We start from the raw sequence: 21915 nt of genomic DNA on the forward strand, positions 1-21915 counted from the left end.
TTTTAGGAAGACAAAACCAACTTTTAGGAAACCATCTCATACATCTAAATGGACACTAGTTCTGTCCTCACTTCAGACTCAGGAGAAAGATCTGAGAGTTTAGTTCAGAAGTCTCCTGAGTGATTGTCCAGGTACTACTGTGCATCAGAAGGCGATGGGGAGGGACCACAGGAGGATTAGGAACTGGGAAGCAACAGTTCTGTGCCCTCCCCTCATCACTTCTAGACTCTTCATGTAGGCACGACAGACAGACTTCTATACCCTGCTGAGAGGCTAAAAGGTTTGCTTCTTCTGGGGGCAGCAAGCAGCTGGAGTTCAAAGGGCAACTCGTGTTTAACCAGTTATCAGGAAAAGCAACAAAAGCTGCTTTCAGAATCAGGCCTGTGAGTCTGGAATACCCCCTCCCAGTCTCTGGGCTCCCAAAGCTACTTACAGCAGGCTGCACTCTTGAGAGCACTGTGGCTCAGGGAGAGTCTCTGGGACTTTCCCTTCAACTCTCTCCTCTGAAAAGAAAACCCTAGCAGCCAAGCAAGCAAAGGTACCCTTAGTCTAGAGCTGGGCTGATACTGGGACGACAAGGAGCAGGGGCTTTTTTTGCAGGTTACAGAGAAGTCCCTGAGATCAGGAACCACAGAGTAGCTTCCAGCAGCCCCAAGCAAGCATTCGGGCCTGAGGTTGTCCCCCAGAGCATCTTTACAAGCAAGGAAGAGGGGAGGCAGCAAGCCCGAGTGGATGATGGCGGTCCTGACTTGGGGTGAGCAGGCCTAACTTGGTTCCACTACAATCCGTTGCTGAGTTACTCCACTCTAGAGCTCTAGAGCGAGCACTTGTCCATTTAAGCAACTGAGCTCCTATTTGAGAGAAGGGGCTTTGCAGGCTGCATGAAGGCGCTAGCAAAGCGAAAGAGGCGGTCTAACTCGAGTGGTGCCTTCGATCCCGAGTGGGGAAAGGTCCTGGAGCAGTGGTCTTTGGGCTCCAGGCCACACTGGAATGGCGACATTTTCAAAATCCCAGTACCTTGTGGCCTTCGGATGGTCACCAGCTGCCTAGAGACCTCCCACATGTAGCTCAGGATGAGAATGGCAGCTGAGCAGGAGGAGGGCAGCAACCTAAGACTGGGATGGCTTACGGAAATGAGGAAGACTTTTACTCTGTGCTCTTTTTCTGGGAAACCATGATTCTTAAATCACTCCGAGGAAAGAATTTATGTCCTAATCTTACTCCTCTTTACACCATTCCTTTCCCTTGAGGAGCTAGCATTTCATCCCTTACCAGCTGCTCTCTGAGAGTTCTCCTCTCCCTAGGCAAGCACACCCATCCTGTGGCTTCTACCACCCCAACACCAAGGACACCCCAACCTGTAATGCCTTCCCCGACTCTCAGATTTCTGGACTAGTCGTGTTTCATGTGTTCAAACATACTACTTTCTTTTTTTAAAACAGGGTTCCATGTTGCTGAGGTTGGCTTCAAATTCACTATGCAGCTGGGGCTAGCTTTGAACTCTGGATATTCCTTCCTCCAGGTTCCTAACTGCTGAGATTACAAGCATATGCCACTACCCCTGGCTCTATTATTAGTTCTTGCACACTCTCTCTTTCTGAAGACTTGTTTTTATTTTCTGTGTATGGGTGTTTTGCTTGCATGTAAGTTTAGGTACCACGTGTGCACTACCTGCACAGGCTGAAGAGGGAGTAGGATCTACTCTCGGGACTGGAGTTTCTGATACTTGGGAGTTGCATGTGGGTCCTGGGACCTGAACCCAGGTCCTCTGAAGAGTACCCAGAGCTCTCACCACTGAAGCACTTCTCCAGTCACCCCGATATTTTAGCTTTGATAAATATGGTTGGTCACAGGTGATATTAACACTAGGGGAAATCAGGTGAAAGGTGTATGGGAACTCGATTGTCATTATGCTTTTCTGTAAATCTAAAAAGTACAAAGTCTATTAAACAGAAAAAAATTCAGAAAGTATCAAAATGAGGACATGGCTAGAGAATATTAACAAAAAGTATCATTAATATGTACAGAGTTCAAATATGTAATAGATATAAAACCTCTAAGAAGTAAATGGACAAAAAGAAATAATTTACATAAAAATCTTTCTGGCAAATAGTTTACTGTCAGATAATGAACATTAAAAAATATTTCTTTTTTTGTGTGTTTTTTTAAAGATTTATTTATTTATTATGTATACAGCATTCCTTCCATGTATGCTTGCATGGCAGAAGAGGGCACCAGATCTCATTATAGATGGCTGTGAGCCACCATATGGTTGCTGGGAATTAAACTCAGGACCTCTGGAAGAGCAGTCAGTGTTCTTAACCTCTGAGCCATCTCTCCAGCCCTAAAAAATATTTCTACCTTTTATTCTAGTAATTCCACTTTTAGTAACTTACCTAAGGCAAATGCTATCATCATACATATACAGAATAGTATCAATTTATGATTTATTCCTAAAAGGAAAAGCCCTGCCAGCCAATAACAAGCTAATAAACTAAACTATACAGATGCGGGTGACGTAAAACAGGAGCCAATGTTGCAGCCTGTGTTCTCATTTTGAGACAAGGTCTGGCTTATAACTGAGTCTGACCTTGAACCTCTGATCCTCCTGCTTCAGTCTCCTGAGTGCTGGGAATACAAGCAAATGCTGGTCTTCCCAAAGATTTCATAATGGTTTACTATAATTAAATGTTTCCTGCTACACAAGCACTGCACTCCTGAGCTACCACCCCTTTAGGAAAACAAAAGCAGAATTGAAATAGCCACACTTGGCAAGGTGCTGCCTCAAAAGTGTCACCTACTCAGCATGACTTCTAGATGCTGAGAGCGGGTTTACTCTGACCATGGTGCTGTAGGCTCAGGGCCTATTGTTTTCTGTCATTCTCCCCCCCCCCCACCAAGCAAACATGATTACCCACTTAGGAGCTAACAAACCCCTATGAAACAAAACCACAGAAGGACCCTACAGCTCTCATCCCTGTGCTCTGGTGACAGCCACAGTTGCAGCCACAGGCCTGGTGAGGTGGGTGCACTGCCTGCTGTGCCTTCAGGGCTGGACCCAGAGTGTGCTGCAATATTTTTATTGGGGATCTGGATGAAAACAAATTTCTAGCACCCTGATTCAGTCTACAAATAATTCTTAGGGCACCCTATGCGGGGAAGATACCTATGTGTAAAGGATAAAAATCAGTGAGGACCAACAATAAGGAACAGTCCTACCCGCCAAGATGAGCAGTGTCAACTTAGGGGAAGCCCACAATTCAGCGGGAAGGAAACCCCCACACTAAAGCTGGGTTGGGGCAAGGGGAATACATAACGTTGGATATGTTATGACAGAGGAAGGTAAAAATTCTGTTTTCAGCTAGCAGTGGTGCCCGCCTTTAATCCCAGCACTTGAGATTGAGTTTGAGGCCAGCCTGGTCTGCAGAGCAAGCTCCAGGACAGCCAGGGCTACACAGAGAAACCCTGTCTTGAAAAATAAAAACCAAAACTACTCCTAACTCCCAAAAAATTCTGTTTTCAGTGAGAAACTTAGTAAATGCTGGGTCCATTTGGCCACCATATTACTAAAAATGATTGGACATACTCTATTGTGTGTCTCATGGTTCCAGAATGTTTAGAAATAATGAGTACATTGTAACAGTAACTACTACTTCCATCTCCCTCTTTTTGGCCAGAGGAGTTAAGTCTCAAACTTACCATACACCATTAGGGTTCAGTAACCTCATGATGTTGAAGTATCTGCCCTAGGATTTGATCAGATTCCTGATATGATAAAATATGACTTTGGTAAATGGGCTATGGAAATAAAATTAAAATCTAGCTTTTCTTATCAGATATAGTTAATTAACTAAAACAAGGTGAGTTTGGGGCTGAAGACCTTTCAGAATGAAACTTCTCTTTGTAGTAGATAGGAAAGTAAGCAATGGTTGTTTTGAGGACACAGTCTCAAGAACTCTAAGAAATCACGATTATTTTTACTCTTACTGACTAAATATACTGAAGTAGAACTCAGAGACAGGACGCTGACATACCATTCAGCAAAAATCTGGGAGAACTCGAGCGAACTGTTGGCCACCGGGGAGATGCAGTAGAAGGGGACGTTGGAGAGGCCGGCGGAGTCGATGTACTGGTACAGACACTCCAGGAGGTCGTAGATCACCCCTGACGGATAGCAGGGGACCAGCACGTTCCCTCCGTTCCGGACTGTCAGAGCTGGAACAGTCGAGGAAGGAGAAGACGGTACCAGACGGATGGTGTTAGGAAGGGTGAATGCAGCCTTTAAAACAGCAATTACATTTCTTCTGTTTCCTTATGTCTAATTTTGTTTATTTTTGTGACAAAGTCTTGTTATGTAGCTTTTGTCAGATCAAAAGGAAAACTCCAATTCCCAAAACTCCAGAAGGGAGTCCAAATACCCAGAGACGAGCTCCACCCGGACTACAGGAGGATTTCTGGCAGTTAGATAAAAGCCAGCATTCCCCAGGCACTGGTGACACCAGTTCCACGAACAAAAGGAGTCATTTCCCTTACCTGGCAGAAGGGACATATGACTACCTGTGGCCCCAGGTTCCTTCAGTATGGCCGTACCTATTATACACTGCAAAGTTCCGGCTAGTCGCACCCCAGCCATGCCCTTCTGGCCATGTCCCCACTGTAAACTTCCTCCAGGCACAGGCTTCCTTTCCCTCTGCACAGCTACTCTTTTTCCTTATAGCCCCGCTACTCTTGCTCTCCTTCTCTCTCAGCCTTCCTGCCACAGCCTGTTCTTATGACCCCCACTTTTACATCATCTACTTCTGCGGAGGAGCAGACATCAGGGCAAAGCAGGGTTGGAGGTTGATGTTCTCATCACCGTCTCTGGGAAGACAGTGTGGTTTGTTGTTTTTGGTTTTCAAGACAGGGTTTCTCTGTGTAACAGCCCTAGCTGTCCTGGAACTAGCTCCGTATACCAGGCTTGCCTTGAACTCACAGAGATCTGCACGCCTCTGCCTCCGAGTGCTGAGATTAAAGGTGTGCGCCACCACTGCCCAGCTGCAGTGTGGATTTTAATGACTGCAGTGAACCTGAGCGTCCAGCAGTTCCTTCTCTTTAAAGCCTATTTAAAGTTTGCAGGATGTCTCTGCTTAGTTTCTCGTCATGGCTGAGTGGGCCAGATGGAAACAAACTGTTTTTCCACTTGAGCTCTTTCCATCACATTGTCTCTCATGTGAGCACGTCTGTGAGCAACTATCTTAAACACTGAAACCCAGTGTAGAACAGAGAATTAATCACAACTTACGGGCTGTAACGTGTTAAAAGTATGATTGGCTGTAAAACTGAAAAGTCAAGTCTACTTTTGTTTGTAAAACAGCAGAAGCAGGTGGCTTTGGGTGTGGGAGCTGGAGTCTGGTCCCATGAGCCCTGTCCACTCCTACTGTGATGGACAGGTCTCCAGGAGGCTGTGAATTGCTGCCATTAGAGTATGGGATGAAGGCAACACTTTAGAGAGGCTGGCTCTAGTCTGCTTTTGCCCAGACAACACAGTAAGGGCCACTAGTTTACCACTTCAGCTGGCCAGGCCTCAGTTCCTCATTATGTATGTGAGGGACGAGTGAGCTCAGTGCTTGTCAAGCTCTGGTTTGTCTAACAACCGTCTAGGGAACACGCTGAATGCGCAGCTTTTCTTCTAGGTCCTTCCCTTCCCAGCCTAGCGGATCTGTGACAGGACCTTCAAGTCTGCATTTTCATTAGCTACCCTCGATGACCTTGAGGATCCCCACCTGACACAGTGCCCCCAAATCTAAAGTTCCTGGAGTCAGGGGTTCTAGATTACTAACAAATACACAAAACCCAGAAGCTCTCTGAGACCAGCCCACTTTTCCACAGCTTTACATGACAAAGAATAAAAACAGGGTATGATTGGTAGCAAGGCTCAGGAGATTTCAAAGGACGGTGCCTTCCGTGTAGATGACCACTTCTTCCAGGAGCCAGAGTAATATCACTTAAAGTTGCCGGAAGGTGAAGGTCAGCCCCTTAACCTCTCCCTCTTGGGTAGCTAGCTCAGACTTAATGTTTTGTGTCTCTTGCCCTGCCAAGCTTATATGCGACAGCCAGACGGCCAACATGATGATGATCAGTAGGGACTTGAGGAGGAGGTGATTATATTCAGATGAGCTCACGGAGGCAGAGACCCCAGGATGAGAACAGCCTCTGTAAGAAGATGAAAGGAGACCAGTCCTTTGCTCCCCGTGAGGATGCAGGAAAAGCATGGTTATCTGGGTCTGATTTCTGTCTCAAGGGCTGTGAGACAAATGCTCATTGCCTAAGTCACCCAACTGTTAGATCCAAAGGACACTCGAGTTCTCCAAACTCTAAAAGGCAGTCCAGATATCCAGAAATGAGCTCAACCTGGACAATAGGAGGATTTCTGGTGGTTGTGAAACTGGTTACCATCTACCAAATGGAGTTATTTCCTTTACTTCTGGCAGAAGGGACACATGGCTACTGTGGTGTCTAATGGCATATCAAAGTTCATGCTGGCCTCTAGGCTCCCTCAGTATCACAAGTACCTGTTACACATTTCAAAGTCTATGTTAGTTAGCATCCTGGCCCTTCTCATCTCCTCTTCCACCTTAAGCTCTCTTCAGCTCCTAGGCTCCCCCACCCCTTGCTCTATTCCTGCTTCTCTCATTGTGTTCTCTCTGTTCTCCCCTCCCTCACAGATAGTTCTGGCCATGTTCAGTCTACTTTTTCTCTCTCCTCTGGACTCTTCCAGATGCCTCTTGCTGCTCTTTCTCTCATATCTACAATAAACACCTTCCCCTTGACCGTACAGGAGGTGGTCACGTTGTCAGTTTGTACCCTGATGATGATACTTTGTCATAGCAGCCTGCACGGACATAGACAGGAGCCATCCTTCTTTCCTAAGACAGGAATGGGACTGCAAGATTTCACTGACAATTTTACCAAGGGAAAAAAATGTTTTCCAGACAGAAAACATCCCTAGGGCTCTCAATTTAGTCTTTTCCCAAAAGAAGGAAAAAAATAAAAGCAACCAAATCTCAGCGAGAACAGTCCATGCATCCATCTTTGCACTGGTGTGAACTTCCAGTGTGAATCATTTCTGGGCTAGTGTTTGCAAAGCAGTGTGAGGGGGTGTGACTCTCCCGCTGCAATGTATGAGCACATGTCTCCTGCCATACCCACCACAGGAAGGGGTTAGCCAACACGGTCTGTGAGAGAATGCCAATTACGTTTCTAGAAGCTGCTAACAATTTTGATCTATGGCTGTAGAACCCTTAGCACACTTTCCGATTTACAATCTTTAGGAATGGCTCCTTTGGACAACAGTGCATTTCAAGGAGGAACCTAGGGGTGGAAGTTAGAGCAGGGAGGCTTCAAAGAGACACCAGAGGGCAGGACTGGAGGGAAGGGGTGAAGCTCGAATGAGAAATAAACCTAGGATGCAGACCCCCAAGTTCAGTCTTGAGAAGTCCCTTACCAAGGTTGCTGCAGAACTCGCCCACCATGCCGTCGGGGTTGGCAGTGGGGATCTGCGTAAGCCCTGTGAGAACCAGAACGTCACTGTTTTTGAGAGAAGCTTGGTCCATGGGCTGAAAGACAAAAGAAAGCGACTGTTACCTACAAGGAGCAAAAGGACAAGAGCAAATGCTTCTCTTCTGGGTCTAGTCCAACAGCAAGTTCTCCCACAGCGAAGGCTTAGCAGCTCCGGAGTTAGCAACAACCTGCCATGACTGGGTGGTCTCACATCACACCCACCGTCACAGAACTAGACATTTAAGATCACCCTTTTCCTGTCTACCACAGGAAAGCCTCCTGCTTCCAGTGCTTCCCTCTTGAGAATGACATGCATATGCCTTCCACATGGTTCTAAATGTCAGCATGGATCAGGGTCGCCACAGGGTGTGCTAGAGAGCCCCTGAGCTCATTCCTACGGTTTCTGGTTTGTTCCCAGGCAGGCCTGAGAATCTGCATTTCTAGCAAGTTTCTGGGAAATGCTTCTGCTGTTTGACTGGGAATCACATCTGCACTAAATAACCACCTTCTCAGAATAATTGCTAAGGAGACAAGCACATGTCATGGGAAGACAGAGGCAAGGTCATTTACCTGTGTAGCAAGGATTGGAGGAACCAGAAAGAGCACTGGGTTAGCACTCATGCCTGTTCCCAATTCCTCAGCTAGTCCTATGACCTCGAGCAAGCTTTGGACTCGATTTCCTATGAAATAGCCGGTCCTGACCACCTCCTTCAGTTGACTCTTGAGTCTAGGCGGCTCACACACTCTATCTGCATGTGAACTGTGAACCCCACTGGCACATGACATTCTTTATGATACTGACAATTACTATGATTTAAACTGTGATTATTTTCAGAGCACTTAAAAATATTCTGCTTTTCTGCATAAATTAGGATTTGTCTGAAACAAAGGTATAAGAACCGAGAGGCCAGAGTCTACAAATGTTTTCCTCTTGTGACTAACTGCCCTGAAAAAGCACCAGACCACACACTTTATGAAGATATCTTATTCTTTGTTTTGCAGGGCAGCCCAGCAAAGCCCCAAATCTAGACTGTCAACTCCAAGAATCCATACCTCGTGAGAGTTTCTCCTTTGAGTATCAAAGTATGGAGACACGGGCTTCTTTATTTTATGAAACAACAAGGTATGGCCCTGTTACAAACTGCTCAATAACCCAGAAGAAATTCTTTACCTGGGTAGAGAGCGCTCAGTGCTGAACATGCAGTACATGACTTGGTTCCTCTCCACAGGTATTTACTAACACATCTAACAGCTTTTCCTCTTCTTGGGCAGAACCTCTCAGATTCACACCTATGAACTTGTTTCCACAAAAGGAAGTGTGCACCGGTAGGGGGCACAATGGCTTTAGCAGTAGCGATGCAACGAGCCTTGAACTGCTTCCTGTGTGTACCGGAAGGAAACTGAAATGTGACAAGGGGACCCAGCAGTGCAGTAAATGACATATTTGGCTTAAGATAGTCAACTAAACTGACTGAGGTGGAGGAGGACCTCAGAGGGTCACCAGATTCCCTGAAATGGTGTATTTGATTCTATATGGCTCTGTAGATTTAACTAGGTGGTCAGAAAGGGCCATGACCCCGAAAGTTTAAGAATGGCTGAACTAAAGAAAACAAAATGCGGAGTGAACTGCTCTGACATGACCTCTGAGCCTCAGCCATTAATATCTTCTTTTGAATATTAAAAACCCACAAACAAATGCAGGGTGGTGTTTAGTGTGAGCAGCCTGAGATGGAATCATTTGGAATCATTGCAAGACACTTGGTGGTCAGGTTTACAGATGTTTGTAATTTCAGCCCTAAGCAGAGACAGTCTTATTGACTTGCAAGGCTCCAGGACAGACACAGGCTTAAAAGGCTTTACTGAAAGTCTCCACACCCAGGTGACACTTCAAATATCTGTACTTCAGCAAAGATAAATACATATATTACTGGTGTCAACAGCCACTTGATGAGTGCTTAAGGGGGAATATTTTGTTTAATCACAAAAAGAAAAACTTCCCTTGTTTAAGAATCAAAAGTAGCTCACAAACTGATAGTTATAAACAGATGGAATAAAACAGTAAAAACTCCACGTTTAGGGGGCTGGAAAGACAGATCAGGGTTAGGAGCACTGGCTGCTCTTGCAGAGGAGTGGAGTTCAGTTCCTATCACCTACACAGTGACTCAAAATCACCCGTAACTCCAGTTCTAGGGGATCTGATACCCTCCGCTGACTTCAGGCGTGCGAGGCGTGCATACGTTGCACAGACATACATACACACACACACACACACACACACACACACACACACACAAACAAAACAATAAATCCAAAACTCCAAGCCTAGTTAGAACTGTTTTACTGTACTGGTCCTTTGTAGGGGACTATTATTTTAAGGTGTGCTGCTTTTGTTTATGTTGCATTTCTTTAACTCTGTGAAGCTGTGATTCTTTACCTGTCTAAAACACCTGATGGTCTAATAAAGAGCTGAGTGGCTAATAGTGAGGCAGAAGCAAGGATACGAGGGGCTGGCAGACAGAGAGAATAAATAGGAGAAACGAGGGGAGGAGGACATGGGGCCAGCCGGCCAGCCACCCCGCCACCCGTGGGGTAAGAGCGAAAGTCAGATACACAGAAGAGAAGGAAGAAGCCCAGAGGCAAAAGGTAGTTAGGATAATTTAAGAAAAGTTGGCTAGAAGCAAGCCAAGGGTGGGCATTCCTAACTAAGAATAAGCCTCTATGTGTGATTATTTGGGAGCTGGGTGGAGGGCCCCTCAAAAAGCCAAAAGAGAAAAAAAAAATCAACATTTTGGTGCCTAAAATGGGGCGCCAATTGTCCTCTTTTAAAATTGTTGTTGCCTTTTAAGCTACAGCTATCCTAGTCAGCAACTGCCACTCTGCTGGCACCACCAGCAGTTTTGAAATTCTGTTCCCTCAGGCACCAACTCTTTCAAAGCTACAAAGGGAATTTATCTAAATCTCTGTCCCTCTAGAGAACTCAAGACTCAAAAGCTGAGGTGAAATTCTGCTCCCCAAGTTCACCTCCTCGTGTCTCTCCAGAAGTTCTTGTGCTTCTCCTTGCAAGCCCTTCTCCACCTGGCTCCTCCCTACTACTTCCTGTCAGCTAGTTGCTGACGTAGCCTCCTGACCACAGGTGAATTTTATTTAATCAAACACATCTTTGCATCATTAAACAAATGTTCCACAGCATAAAAAAGTAACATACCTTAAAATAATATTCTGCAACAGTCGTCTAACAATTAACTTTAATTTATAAGCACACATTCACTTATAAAACAAATAACAGGTTTGGTTGTGACATCTTCATTCACATATATAATGCATACGAACCATATTCACTTCTCCATGACCTCTTTTCCTTCCTTTTCCCTCCCAAAAGTCTTTCTCTTTCCGCTTAACTTTATGATTTTGTGTGTACAAGTGTGGTGGTGTATGTGTATATATACATGGTACACATGAAGGTATGCATGCGCAGAGACCAGCAGTAAAGAGACAGAGTGTAACCGAGAAAATGCAACAAAGGTCAGAGTGAATCCTGTGATCAGAGCAGGCAATAAGAAGTCAGCAGCCTGAAACACAGAATGGCTTTTGGTGATAATACAGGAGGAGATCCCTAAGGTGAGGTAGTGAGTTCACTCTTAGATGTGAAACAGGATCCAGAAGTACAACGAAAGCAAGCCACAGTGCAGAAGACTGGACGGTTGAAACACAGGAGAAACGGCAGCCTGGTCAGCAGGGACCAGAGAGATCTGAGGCCCTTTATACCTTAAAACCGTTCATAGCGGCATTGTTTGTCATAGCCAGAACCTGGAAACAACCTAAATGCCCCTCGGCTGAAGAATGGACAAGGAAAATGTGGTACATTTACACAATGGAGTACTACACAGCAGGAAAAAATAGTGACACTTTGAAATTTGTAGGCAAATGGATGGAGCTAAAAAACATTGTTTTGATTGAGGTAACCTAGGCCCAGAAAGACAATTATCACATGTACTCACTCATAAGTGGTTTTTAAACATACAGCAAAGAAAAACAGCCTACAACTCACAATCCCAGAGAATCTAGACGTCAATGAGGACACTAAGAGAGACTTACATAGATCTAATCTACATGGGAGGTAGAAAAAGACAAGATCTTCTGAGTAAATTGGGAGCATGGGGAACTTGGGAAAGGGTTGAAGGGGAGGGGAGAGGCAGGAAGGGGAGTAGAGAAAAATGTAGAGCTCAATAAAAATTAATAATGAAAACAATAAACACTCAAAAAAAAAAAAAACCCAGATGGCAGAGAAGAAGGAATGAGTGAAAACAGTTAAGGACTTATTGCCTAGGAAAAAAAATACCCCCAACCCATCAAGTACAACTCTGCCCTCCAAAACCAGTTCAAACCCCACCATTTCAAAACTCCCCAATTTCCTAGCTGCAGCCCTGGACTCCCACAGTGGACTTCTGGTCTTATAACAACGTTCAGCTGCAGTGTGGAGAAAAGCTCCTCCCTATCAGAACTTCTGTAAGGGTCACATCCACCATCTTGTCTTCCCTTGCCTTTTTAGACACTCCACTCCTAAGCCCTCGCTTAGGGATTAGTGTTGGCTCCTGAGGAGCCAATACACACACACACACACACACACACACACACACAAAGAGAGAGAGAGAGAGAGAGAGAGAGAGACAGAGAGAGAGAGAGAGAGAGAGAGAGAGAGAGAGAGAGAGAGAGAGAGAGAGAGAGAGAGAGAGAGAGAGAAACAATGGAGACAGCCAATGGAGAAAGACACAGATGCCAGCCCGTTGTGTTCCTCTCCTGGCTTCCTGGGGCCAAGTTAAGTGAGCCAGAAGCTCCAACAAATTCAGGGCCTGCTTGTACCTTTCTTGTGGCTCTAGTCGAAATTGTATGACATTTAACTTTCACCATGGATCATCCACATCAAAGCAGTGCATCAAAAACAAAACAAACTAACAAACAACAAGACTTTTGAGAAAATCCAAAAGAAAAAAATGGTCAACAATACAGAGTGAGACCAACAAAATGAGTGGCTGCCTTAAATCTGAACAACGGTTTTAAGGGCTTTAAAATTTAAAATATTTTCTTTAGATTTATGGGAGGAATGCACATTATGAGAGCGTGGACAACAAGACCTCGAGAAAACAAAGCAAAGATATGAACTTGATGTAAGTGCTCACAAGACATGAACTCACGAGGAGAATATGGCAGCTATCCATGCAACACAGCCCATTCAGCTAGAACAACAGCAATCTTGTCATGTGCAGCAAAATGGATGTAACTGGAACAGTACATTAGGAAATTAGCAGCTATAGAAACAGAGAGCAAAGTACTGTGTGTTCTCTCTCATGTGCAGAAAGGAAAAAAAAAATCCACACTCCACTCCCCCATCCCAAACCAGAGGAGGACAGTGATTAGAAGGCGCTGGGAAGAGGGGTGGTGAGCGTGAGCGGACAATGGCTGAATATGATCAATATGCGCTGCATGCATGTGTGGAAATAGCACGGTGAATAAATCAGTATGTACAATTAACTGTGCTAAAAGCAACAAAACCGGGAAAGAAGAAAAAAATCCAACCCTGTCTAACCCAAGTTTAACTGGATAGAATAGACTAAAAACAAAAATGCAGTAAAATACCATTGGACTATTGAAGGAATGAAGACTGTAGAGGCCATTATAACCTATTTAAGATGAATCACAAAGCACTGCATACCAAAATCTAACAGTTAAATGACAACAGGGGAGTTAAATGGGGTAGAGCAACAGAGTTAACCCTAATATAAGGAAGGAAGTAAAGGGCAGAACAGAGAACAAATATTCATGTACAGTCTACAGAGCACACGGTTATCTCAGACATTCTATAAAGAGCAGGTCTAAAAAAAAAAAAACCTCCTTCATAAATAGGCGTGGACCATGAACACACTCATCCAGGGATTATAAAAGCACCACCGCCTTTAAACTTCAGTACAAGCCACCGACTACTACCGCCTGTGTTAACAGCGGGACTGGAGACTTCCGCCAGAAGAAGAAAGAAAAGCTCTAAGGGGAAGCAAGGGACACAACAGTGGGGCTGCAGAGAACACCATCGAAGGGTGCACTGGAGCCACACAGTTGGCATGGCAGCCGAGTAAGCGCTGGGAACCTGAGCCCTTCCTTCCTGCTCAGGAGACTTCTTTGCTAGGGCCTCAGTTTTCTTCTCTCTTTCTAGCCATACTTACACAAGGCTGCTTTTCTTCCTTTCACAGCCGACTGGTAAATATTTTCCTACAGGCTGATCTTTGGCCCTTGGCCTTTTATTTATATAATTAAAATAAGTATGATGATTCTCCAATTTGTTTCTACACTTGCCTTCAACCCAGGTTCTGGTCTTGTACTTCAAGCTAATATTCTCTCAGTTCACATCCATCGTTATCTACAGCCTACTTCTGAGACAGATGATCACCTTGCCAACTCTTTGTCAAATCATTATCCTTATTCTCAATGTCATTCATGCACAGAATCTTTTACCTCCATTTTTCCTCCCCTGAAGACAGTGGCCATCAGTAATTGCTCTACATTTTAAAAAATCATATTGAAATTTGTAATGATTTTGTAAGCATCTGTGTGTACTTGTGGCATGGTGAGAGGTCAACCTGTGGGAGTCAGGTCTTTCTTTTTACCATACGGGTCCAGGTATTGAACTCGGGTCATCAGACTTGGCAGTAGGTGCCGTTATCCAGTGAGCCATCTTGTCACCCCAGCATAAAGGCTTCTTGAATTAAAGACTTGCCTATCTTTCCTTCCTTCCTTTTTTTTTTTTTTTTTTTGAGACAGGGTTTCTTTGTGTAGCCTTGGTCCAGCTCAGCCTGTGTTTTCTCAAAGCCACCTCTCAACTCCGGCTGTTTCCAGTTTAGGCAGAAGCCTCGTCCTCTTGTTTTACAGACCATTGCAGCTGCCTGTGCTGTGTCTCTCTGCTCGCAGGGGCTCCAACCAGGCAGGCCAGAGGACAGCAGACGTTCCGTGAAGCTTTAAATCTGCTGTCATAGCATATACGGAGTTCTAAACGAGCCACAAACAAACAGGTGTATCTGTAGCCCAATAAAACCTGGCGTACTTCATTAATTAATTTTCTCCCCAGAATAAGTGTGGGCCAGACACATCCCTGGCAGTTTCTTAACCTCTACAGTGGACCATGGTGCTTTTTTCAAACTAAAACTCCTTTATTCTCACATATTAAATATAAAACCAACAATATGGGTGAAGAAAAATCTATTTTTTTCCTTTTGATACATATAGTACAGGTTGCCAACTAGAAATTAAACCAATTATTTAGGTATGTTGCTCATTATTCTCAAGAACTTATTTTCCCTTTAAATTTATGGCCCTTGTAGGGACAATTTACTGGAAATTACATCAATTGTACTGTAAAGGTTTTGATCTAAGCAGGACAAATCAGAGCAGTTGGCAGCCAAGTCATCCTCTTGTCTTTTAGGGCAGAATACATCAAGAATGAAAGAAGCTGCCAATAAAAAAATTTGATTCAATGAGGCAGATTATGATGACATTGATGGGATTTTGATCTCAGTAAGCGGGAAGGACCCAGAATTCTGCTAACTACAGGAAAACACAGGAACTTGTCTCCTGTAGACCTTGAGATAAAACTTGGTTATAAAAGGTATGAGTCAGGGGAGGTGGTACACCTGTAAGGATGCCACTTTGGAGGTAGAGGCAGGAGGACAGAGTTCAAGGTCATCCTTATTCTATACAGCCTGTTTGAGGCCAGCCTGGGTCACATGAGACCCGGTCCCGCCCTGACAGAAAACAGAAATAAACACTGCAGATGGTAGCAGCCCCTAGTGTTTCACACAGGGCACAGAATTGTTTTCTCCTGTTTGAAAATGGAGTAAGATAACTGAGTTAGTCATTCTGTAAGGTGTATATGTGTGCATACACATACAAATATCATGATTAAATCATACATTTATCTGTCACAAGTATAGCAAATATTTCTAAAACATGAGAAGCAGAGCACAGGGAAAGCACATTTGAGACAGGAGGAGGTGGTTGTGGTATAGCCCAAAGCTACTGTTAGGGAGAGGGCAGAACTACAAAGGAGGCAGAAGGGCCTGGGCTCCTGGTCTAAGCCTCAACTTCTGTTTTATTATGCAGACAAAAAAACATCGTAAGGTTACATTCATAAAGTAACCAATTCCAGATAAAATGTGACAGGGACTCCCACAAGTTATCTGTATGTTCAGCAACTGACCACCCAATCTTGAGCACTCTTCCTTTACAACCACAAAAGAACCACGAGGAAAAAAAAACAGAACATTCTCTACAAAACCCAAAATTAAATATTACATTCATAACAATGTTTATGTGTAACTTACTGCCAAATATAAATAGCTCCCCCTCCATGTTAAAATACAATGGGACACTTTTAATCCCAGCACTCGGGAGACAGAGGCAGGCGGACCTTTGTCAGTTGAAAGCCAGCCTGGTCTAGACAGTGAGTTCCAGTTCAGCCAGGGCTAGAGAGTAAGACCCTGTTTCAATCAAACAAAATATACAATAGGGTGGAGCTTGGGAAGTGGCTCAGTGGGTAAAGTGCCTGCAGGATAAGCATGAAGATCTGGGTTCAGATCCCAAGCACCCACTTAAAAAGCTGAGTCTGGCCGGGCGGTGGTGGCACACGCCTTTAATCCCAGCACTCGGGAGGCAGAGGCAGGCGGATCTCTGTGAGTTTGAGGCCAGCCTGGTCTACAAGAGCTAGTTCCAGGACAGGCTCTAAAAAAGCTGCAGAGAAACCCTGTCTCGAAAAACCAAAAAGAAAAAGAAAAAAGAAAAGCTGAGTCTGACGGCACATGTCTGTAACCTATCTAGTTGGGGGTGGAGACAGGTGATCCACTGAAGCTCCCTGGCTAGCCAGTCCAGCAGAATTGGTGTGCACCAAGTTCAGTGAGAGAGCCAGTCTCTAGGAATCAAGGCAGAGATGGATCAAGAAAAGACACCTGGCCTTGACCGTTTTCCTCATGCATGTGTACACACATGCACATACCCACACTACAAGTATACATACCACAATTACACCACAAAACAAAACAACCGAACCCTCATCACGGTCTAAAAAAAAGAAGCAAGCTGGCCTTGCTTCTTTCCTGGCTATATGGTTCACCGCGGTCACACGGAACTTTCTCTGCTCTTCACATGCCCTGCCTGCTCTGCTCCGGGGACTCTTCTTCATCAGCATCTCTGTAGGTTCTGCCCCACAGCTTCACATGGCTCTTCAACCCTGGCTTCAGATGGACCACCCAGGCTAGACTATCTCCATTCCTCTCAAAATAAACCTGCTGTGCTGTTCACAGGACTCCTACCCTAGTCTGAACTCACACAGCTCATTTCCTTACTCATCTTGGTCTTAGACATTATTGACTGAAGACAAGACATACAAAGAGACCTTGCCTGGTGGTCACTCAACCCTGACACTGAGATTAGTGCCTGAGACCTGCCTTAAGTAAGTGCTCAGCAGTTAGTGTGTGCTGAAAGAGTCAACAATCCCTGTGGCCTGCATCAGGCCAGGCAGGGTCTTGGGAGGCCCAGGAATCATCAACCCAGAGGTGACCTTGAGACAACAGAATTCCTTCCAAGGAAAGCACAGTCCTGGCTATAAGGACTGAACAGTTCTAATTCCCCAGAGTATCTAAGAAACAGAGATTATGAAGGTGTAAAAACTGCTCACAGTACACTGGAGACATCCTGAATTTGAATCAAACAGGCACAGGCTGATGACGAAACGTTAATTTACCTGAGGGTGTGTGGTAAGCAAGGAGGATCCGGAGACATAAGACACTTTCTCATAATGGGACTGGATAATCCAGTTGGAGCTTCCTAGGGCATAGCCAGAGCTCAGAGGGGTCACCTGAACAGCACCAAAAAGCTCCTAGAAGAAACCACGCAGAGAACATGTCGTCTATCAGCAAGCTAAGTTAGTTTAAAGGAAAGAGCAACTGAAATGTCCTTATTTTAAAGCAAACTGAAGAAAAAGGGAAATAACAGAGCCCGTGCAGTGGACAACAGAAGCAATCCTGGATTCTCTGCCACCTCGGGCTCTGCTCACTGTTTGTCACCAGGTACACAGGGCCTAGGCATTAAGGAGCAAAGGCGACAAGTCACCCGACAGAACCAAGGGTGAAAGGCTACTTTTCCTTTCCACTGTAGGTTAGGTTCAGCTCTGACGGCTCCTGCTGCAGGCCAACAACAGGCCAGGAGTCCTCGTCATTTAGGCCAACTCACCCGTGGTAAACTGCTTCCGTTTCCTATGGCCTACATCTCAGACAGGCAAAGCTGTGTCTGGTTTCTCGGGTGACAGGACAGGACAGGTCTCCAGACTCATGGCTAGCTGGCCGACCAGTTCTAACTGGTGTCAGGGAACGGGGGTGACAAACAAGGACCACCGAAAAGCAAGGAGGGTGGAGAAAATCCGCCAACATCCCTTTTTCCTGGAATCAGCACAAAGGTGACAGGGCAGCTTGACAAAGAGAGCCACAAGTCTCCAGGGACTCAACATAGGGGTGGCCCTCATGAAAGCAAGCACAAGGGTATCAACACTCACAATTTTTTGAGAATATCCCACCAGCTGGATTTTACTCAGGGCAGAGTTCACCTCCTGCATTGTGTAGCATCTTCTCCAGGTTGACACTTCCACTGCATCCTTGAGAGGAGAAGGCAGCAGCCTGCAAGCACACCATAATGTCAATCACCAGGTGAGCACGCCATCAATTAATAGATATTTCTAGTAATATGACCACTTTACTTAAGGGGATCAGTTTATTGGCATAGGCTGCTCATGGGTTCTTTTTCCCCCCATGGGTTCTTTTTTTTTTCTTTCTTTCTTTCTTTTTTTTTTTTTTTTTTTTGATTTTTCGAGACAGGGTTTCTCTGTGGCTTTTTTGAAGCCTGTCCTGGAACTAGCTCTTGTAGACCAGGCTGGCCTCGAACTCAGAGATCCACCTGCCTCTGCCTCCCAAATGCTGGGATTAAAGGCATGCGCCACCACCGCCCGGCTCTCCATGGGTTCTTTTATAATTATTTATATAATGCTAGTTACTGTCTCCTGTCTCTTATCCTAATAATTTGAATCTTCTCTCTTTTTTTTCTGTCAATTTTATTGACAAAAAGCCAAACAAACAAAAACAAAACAAAACAAAACAAAACAACAACAAAAACCAGTGTGTGTACTGGATCAATGGGTAATAGTACTTGCTGAACGAGCTTCATGACCTGAGCTCAATCCCTGAAATCTAGGTAAAATTCTGCATGCAGTGGTGGGCATCTATAATCCCAGGACTCTGTGACATGGAGAAGGAGACACATTTTTATCTTTTATTACTGAGAGAGTTGGACTATATCTTCCATTTTAATTTTTGCTGTTTGTCCCACTTCTGTTTTGTTCCTCTATCCTTCCTTTACTACTTTCTTTTGCACTAATTTCTGATGAAGCTTTTAAATGTAAAATTTTCCATCATTTTTGAGTTATACTTTAAACATGATTTATTTCAACCAGGCAGTGGTATTGCACGCCTTTAATCCCAGCACTCAGGAGGCAGAGGCAGTTGAGTTCAAGGACAGCCTGGTCTACAAAGCAAGTTCCAGGCTACACAGAGAAACCCTGCCTTGAAAAATGAAAATAAATAAACGAATAAATATTTTTCCATTTTTAATTTCATGTGTATCATGTGGGTGGGTGATACCAAACCCAGGTCTTCTGCAAGAGCAGCAGGTACTCTTAACCACCGAGCTATCTCTCCAGCCCCTTAACACTCTAACACAGAACATTTGTACTTGAGCGATATCCCTGTCCTGTTGTTTCCGTCCCACAGGGCTGGTGATGAACCCAGGCCCTTGCACACTGTAGATTATGCTTTGCCTGTGAGCTCTACCGCAGACTAGGCATTTCTACTTAACAGCTCACATTTCCTGTTCATAAAAGATAAATATGACTGCTAATACCACCATCAAAAAGCATCTCTTTGATGAACAAACATTCTTGTTCTAAAAAGTATGAGGAATAATCTGGAAGACTGGTCTGTCAGAGGCTGGCTATACAATCTAGGTCGAAGAACTTCTGGTGAACTGAACACACGCAGGCTCTACTCTCCCCCAAACACACTGAGCAGCAGAGGGGTTCACTCCCTCACACCCCTGCCCTCATCTGTACTCTAATGGCTCCCCTTCTACTCAGATTTCACGGTACTCTGTCTTCCAGTGCCAGGTTTCCCAGCGTTGGAGACCCACGTTCTCACCACCTGTCTTTCACATTTTAGACGGTAACACACTGCTACTCCAAACAAAGACCACTGCCCCACTTTAGGTCTCATGCCAGCTCCTGGGCCAAGTGCTCTCTTACATGCTCTGGGGCGTCTGGCCTGCTTATCAGGGAGCAGGGAAGTGGTCAGGAAGCATGTCGGACAAGGCCATGGACAGTATGCCGCTACGGATTCTACTTCAGGCAGCCCAGAAACTGCTGCTTCAAGGAGGTGGCACTTTGGTAGGATGCAAAGCCAGGCGTGACATCCAGACAAGCCTGGATTTCAGCCCAAGGTCACCACTCACCTCTGAGCTGCATTCCTCACTTGTAAAAGGGGACGCCAGGAGTTTTCTGTTGGGGGATGGGGGACAAGGGATGTACAGTGTCCTCTACAGCCATCCTAACACCCATCTTTTAAGTTGACACCACCAGGTCCAGTTCTTGGGCCCTCCAGCTCTACCCCCCAGGAAAAAATAATGTCTTCAGGCCAGAGCAGGAAGGCTTTCATGGGAATGGCTAGAAGGGCAGAGCGCAGCCCTAAGGTGCTGTGTGTCTTACGTGGTGCCTCTCTCTAGGAGAATGACTAAAAAGTCAGGCACAAGAGTAGACTCGCAGCTACTTTTCTTGTGGGCTTCCTTACCCATCACGTGATACCTGAAGCAGCACTGAGCTTCCCCTCCAGCCAGGACTGAGATCTGTAGCAGTCTATGTCAACATGGCCACTCTGCTGGCGAGTGTCAGCCTTCAGTAAGTCACTGTCGGAGTCAGGTCTGAATCTTAAAGGAACGTTGCGAGCGTGATTGTGGGAAGCAGTTCCTGATTTTTTCTCTGGTAATTCAGGGTCTATTTTTAGAGAAGGTACTGGGGTAGAAGGTACTTTTTATGTAGGAAAGCAATCCATTACAGTCAGGAAAAAGGCTAGAACTCATAAACATAGAGTCAAGAGACGCTGAAGATAGCACTCTTTACACAAAACCTCCCCTCCATGTTTCTGACAATTCAGTAGAGCATGGTTGTGTGGGGAGCAGGCTTGTTAAGTATGCCTTTAATTTCACTAATATACACGGAAATAGCATCACTCCTTTTTATCCAATCTGTCATGTCACGAATGCATTAACGTCGTTCTCATTTTTGGACGCTGCACTGAATTCTCAATACTAATAACAGATGCACACGTGCCCAATGACTACCTCAAGAAAGGAACTGGCTCCTGTCTGAACTGCACTAGCAGGTGAGGTTACGGGTCACGCTAAAACAGGGAGACAGCAGACTGAGCATCCAGCTCACTGGTTTCAGGTCTGACTTTCCGGATTAGGGTTTTGTGTTAGGTCACTTTAGACAGGGCTCCCCATGACACCCCTATCCTATATTTTCTACCTTGTATTGGCCCCTCCCTGGTCATGGACCAAGTACCTGCTTCTCAAGAAGAGGAGTATAGGCTTATAACTCTGATGATTAGATTCTGAGAGAGAGGGGACTTCAGAATGCCCCCCTTTCTCTTGTCCTGTTTTTACATGCTCTGATGAAATCAGCTGCCATGTTGTAAAAAGTTCAATTCATGGGCACATGGGGAAGAACTTGAGGGAGGTCTTAGTTCAACAACTAGATATGTGAGCCTTTCCAATTGGACCTGAGTTTACCTGCAGCCTGCTCAGAGATGCAGAAATAGAGAAGCTGTACAGTGTTGGAGCTGTGATGGTGTCACACCTGAAGCCCCAGCAATTCAGAAGGCTAAGGTTCCATTGAGCCCTCAAGTTCAAGACTGACCCAAAACATACAAAGCCTGGGTTTATGTTCTATTGGAGAGGTGGCATTGTTATACCCAATTATAGGTGGCTTTTCTTAGGCATCCTCAAGGTAATTTTCTTTTCTTTCTTTTCCTTCCTTCCTTCCTTTTTTTTTTTAAGATAGGGTTTCTCTGTGTTGCTTTGGTGCCTGCCTGGAACTCACTATGTAGACCAGGCTGGCCTTGAACTGACAGAGATCTGCGTGCCTCTGCCTTGCAAGTGCTGGGATTAAAGGGGTGCACTACCACCTGGCTTCTCAAGGTAATTTTAATAAACAATTAGGAACAGACTGCTTTCTTTTTTTTT

General features: G+C 45.0%; 1 protein-coding gene across 4 annotated transcripts in view; it reads right to left on the reverse strand.

Annotated features, from left to right (window-relative positions):
• Window positions 1-21915, reverse strand: part of Ints9 (integrator complex subunit 9) — an 85702-nt gene that overhangs the window by 14510 nt on the left and 49277 nt on the right. For all 4 annotated transcript variants that reach the window (XM_038310257.2, XM_038310258.1, XM_038310256.1 and 1 more), the window contains 4 exons: window positions 18128-18248; window positions 17321-17455; window positions 7484-7595; window positions 4035-4215 (listed from right to left, as the gene is read on the reverse strand). In XM_038310257.2, coding sequence (XP_038166185.1) covers window positions 4035-4215; window positions 7484-7595; window positions 17321-17455; window positions 18128-18248 — 549 coding nt within the window. The remainder of the gene's footprint in view (window positions 1-4034; window positions 4216-7483; window positions 7596-17320; window positions 17456-18127; window positions 18249-21915) is intronic.

This window comes from Arvicola amphibius, chromosome 13 (assembly GCF_903992535.2).
Source record: "Arvicola amphibius chromosome 13, mArvAmp1.2, whole genome shotgun sequence".
Classification (NCBI taxonomy): domain Eukaryota; kingdom Metazoa; phylum Chordata; class Mammalia; order Rodentia; family Cricetidae; genus Arvicola; species Arvicola amphibius.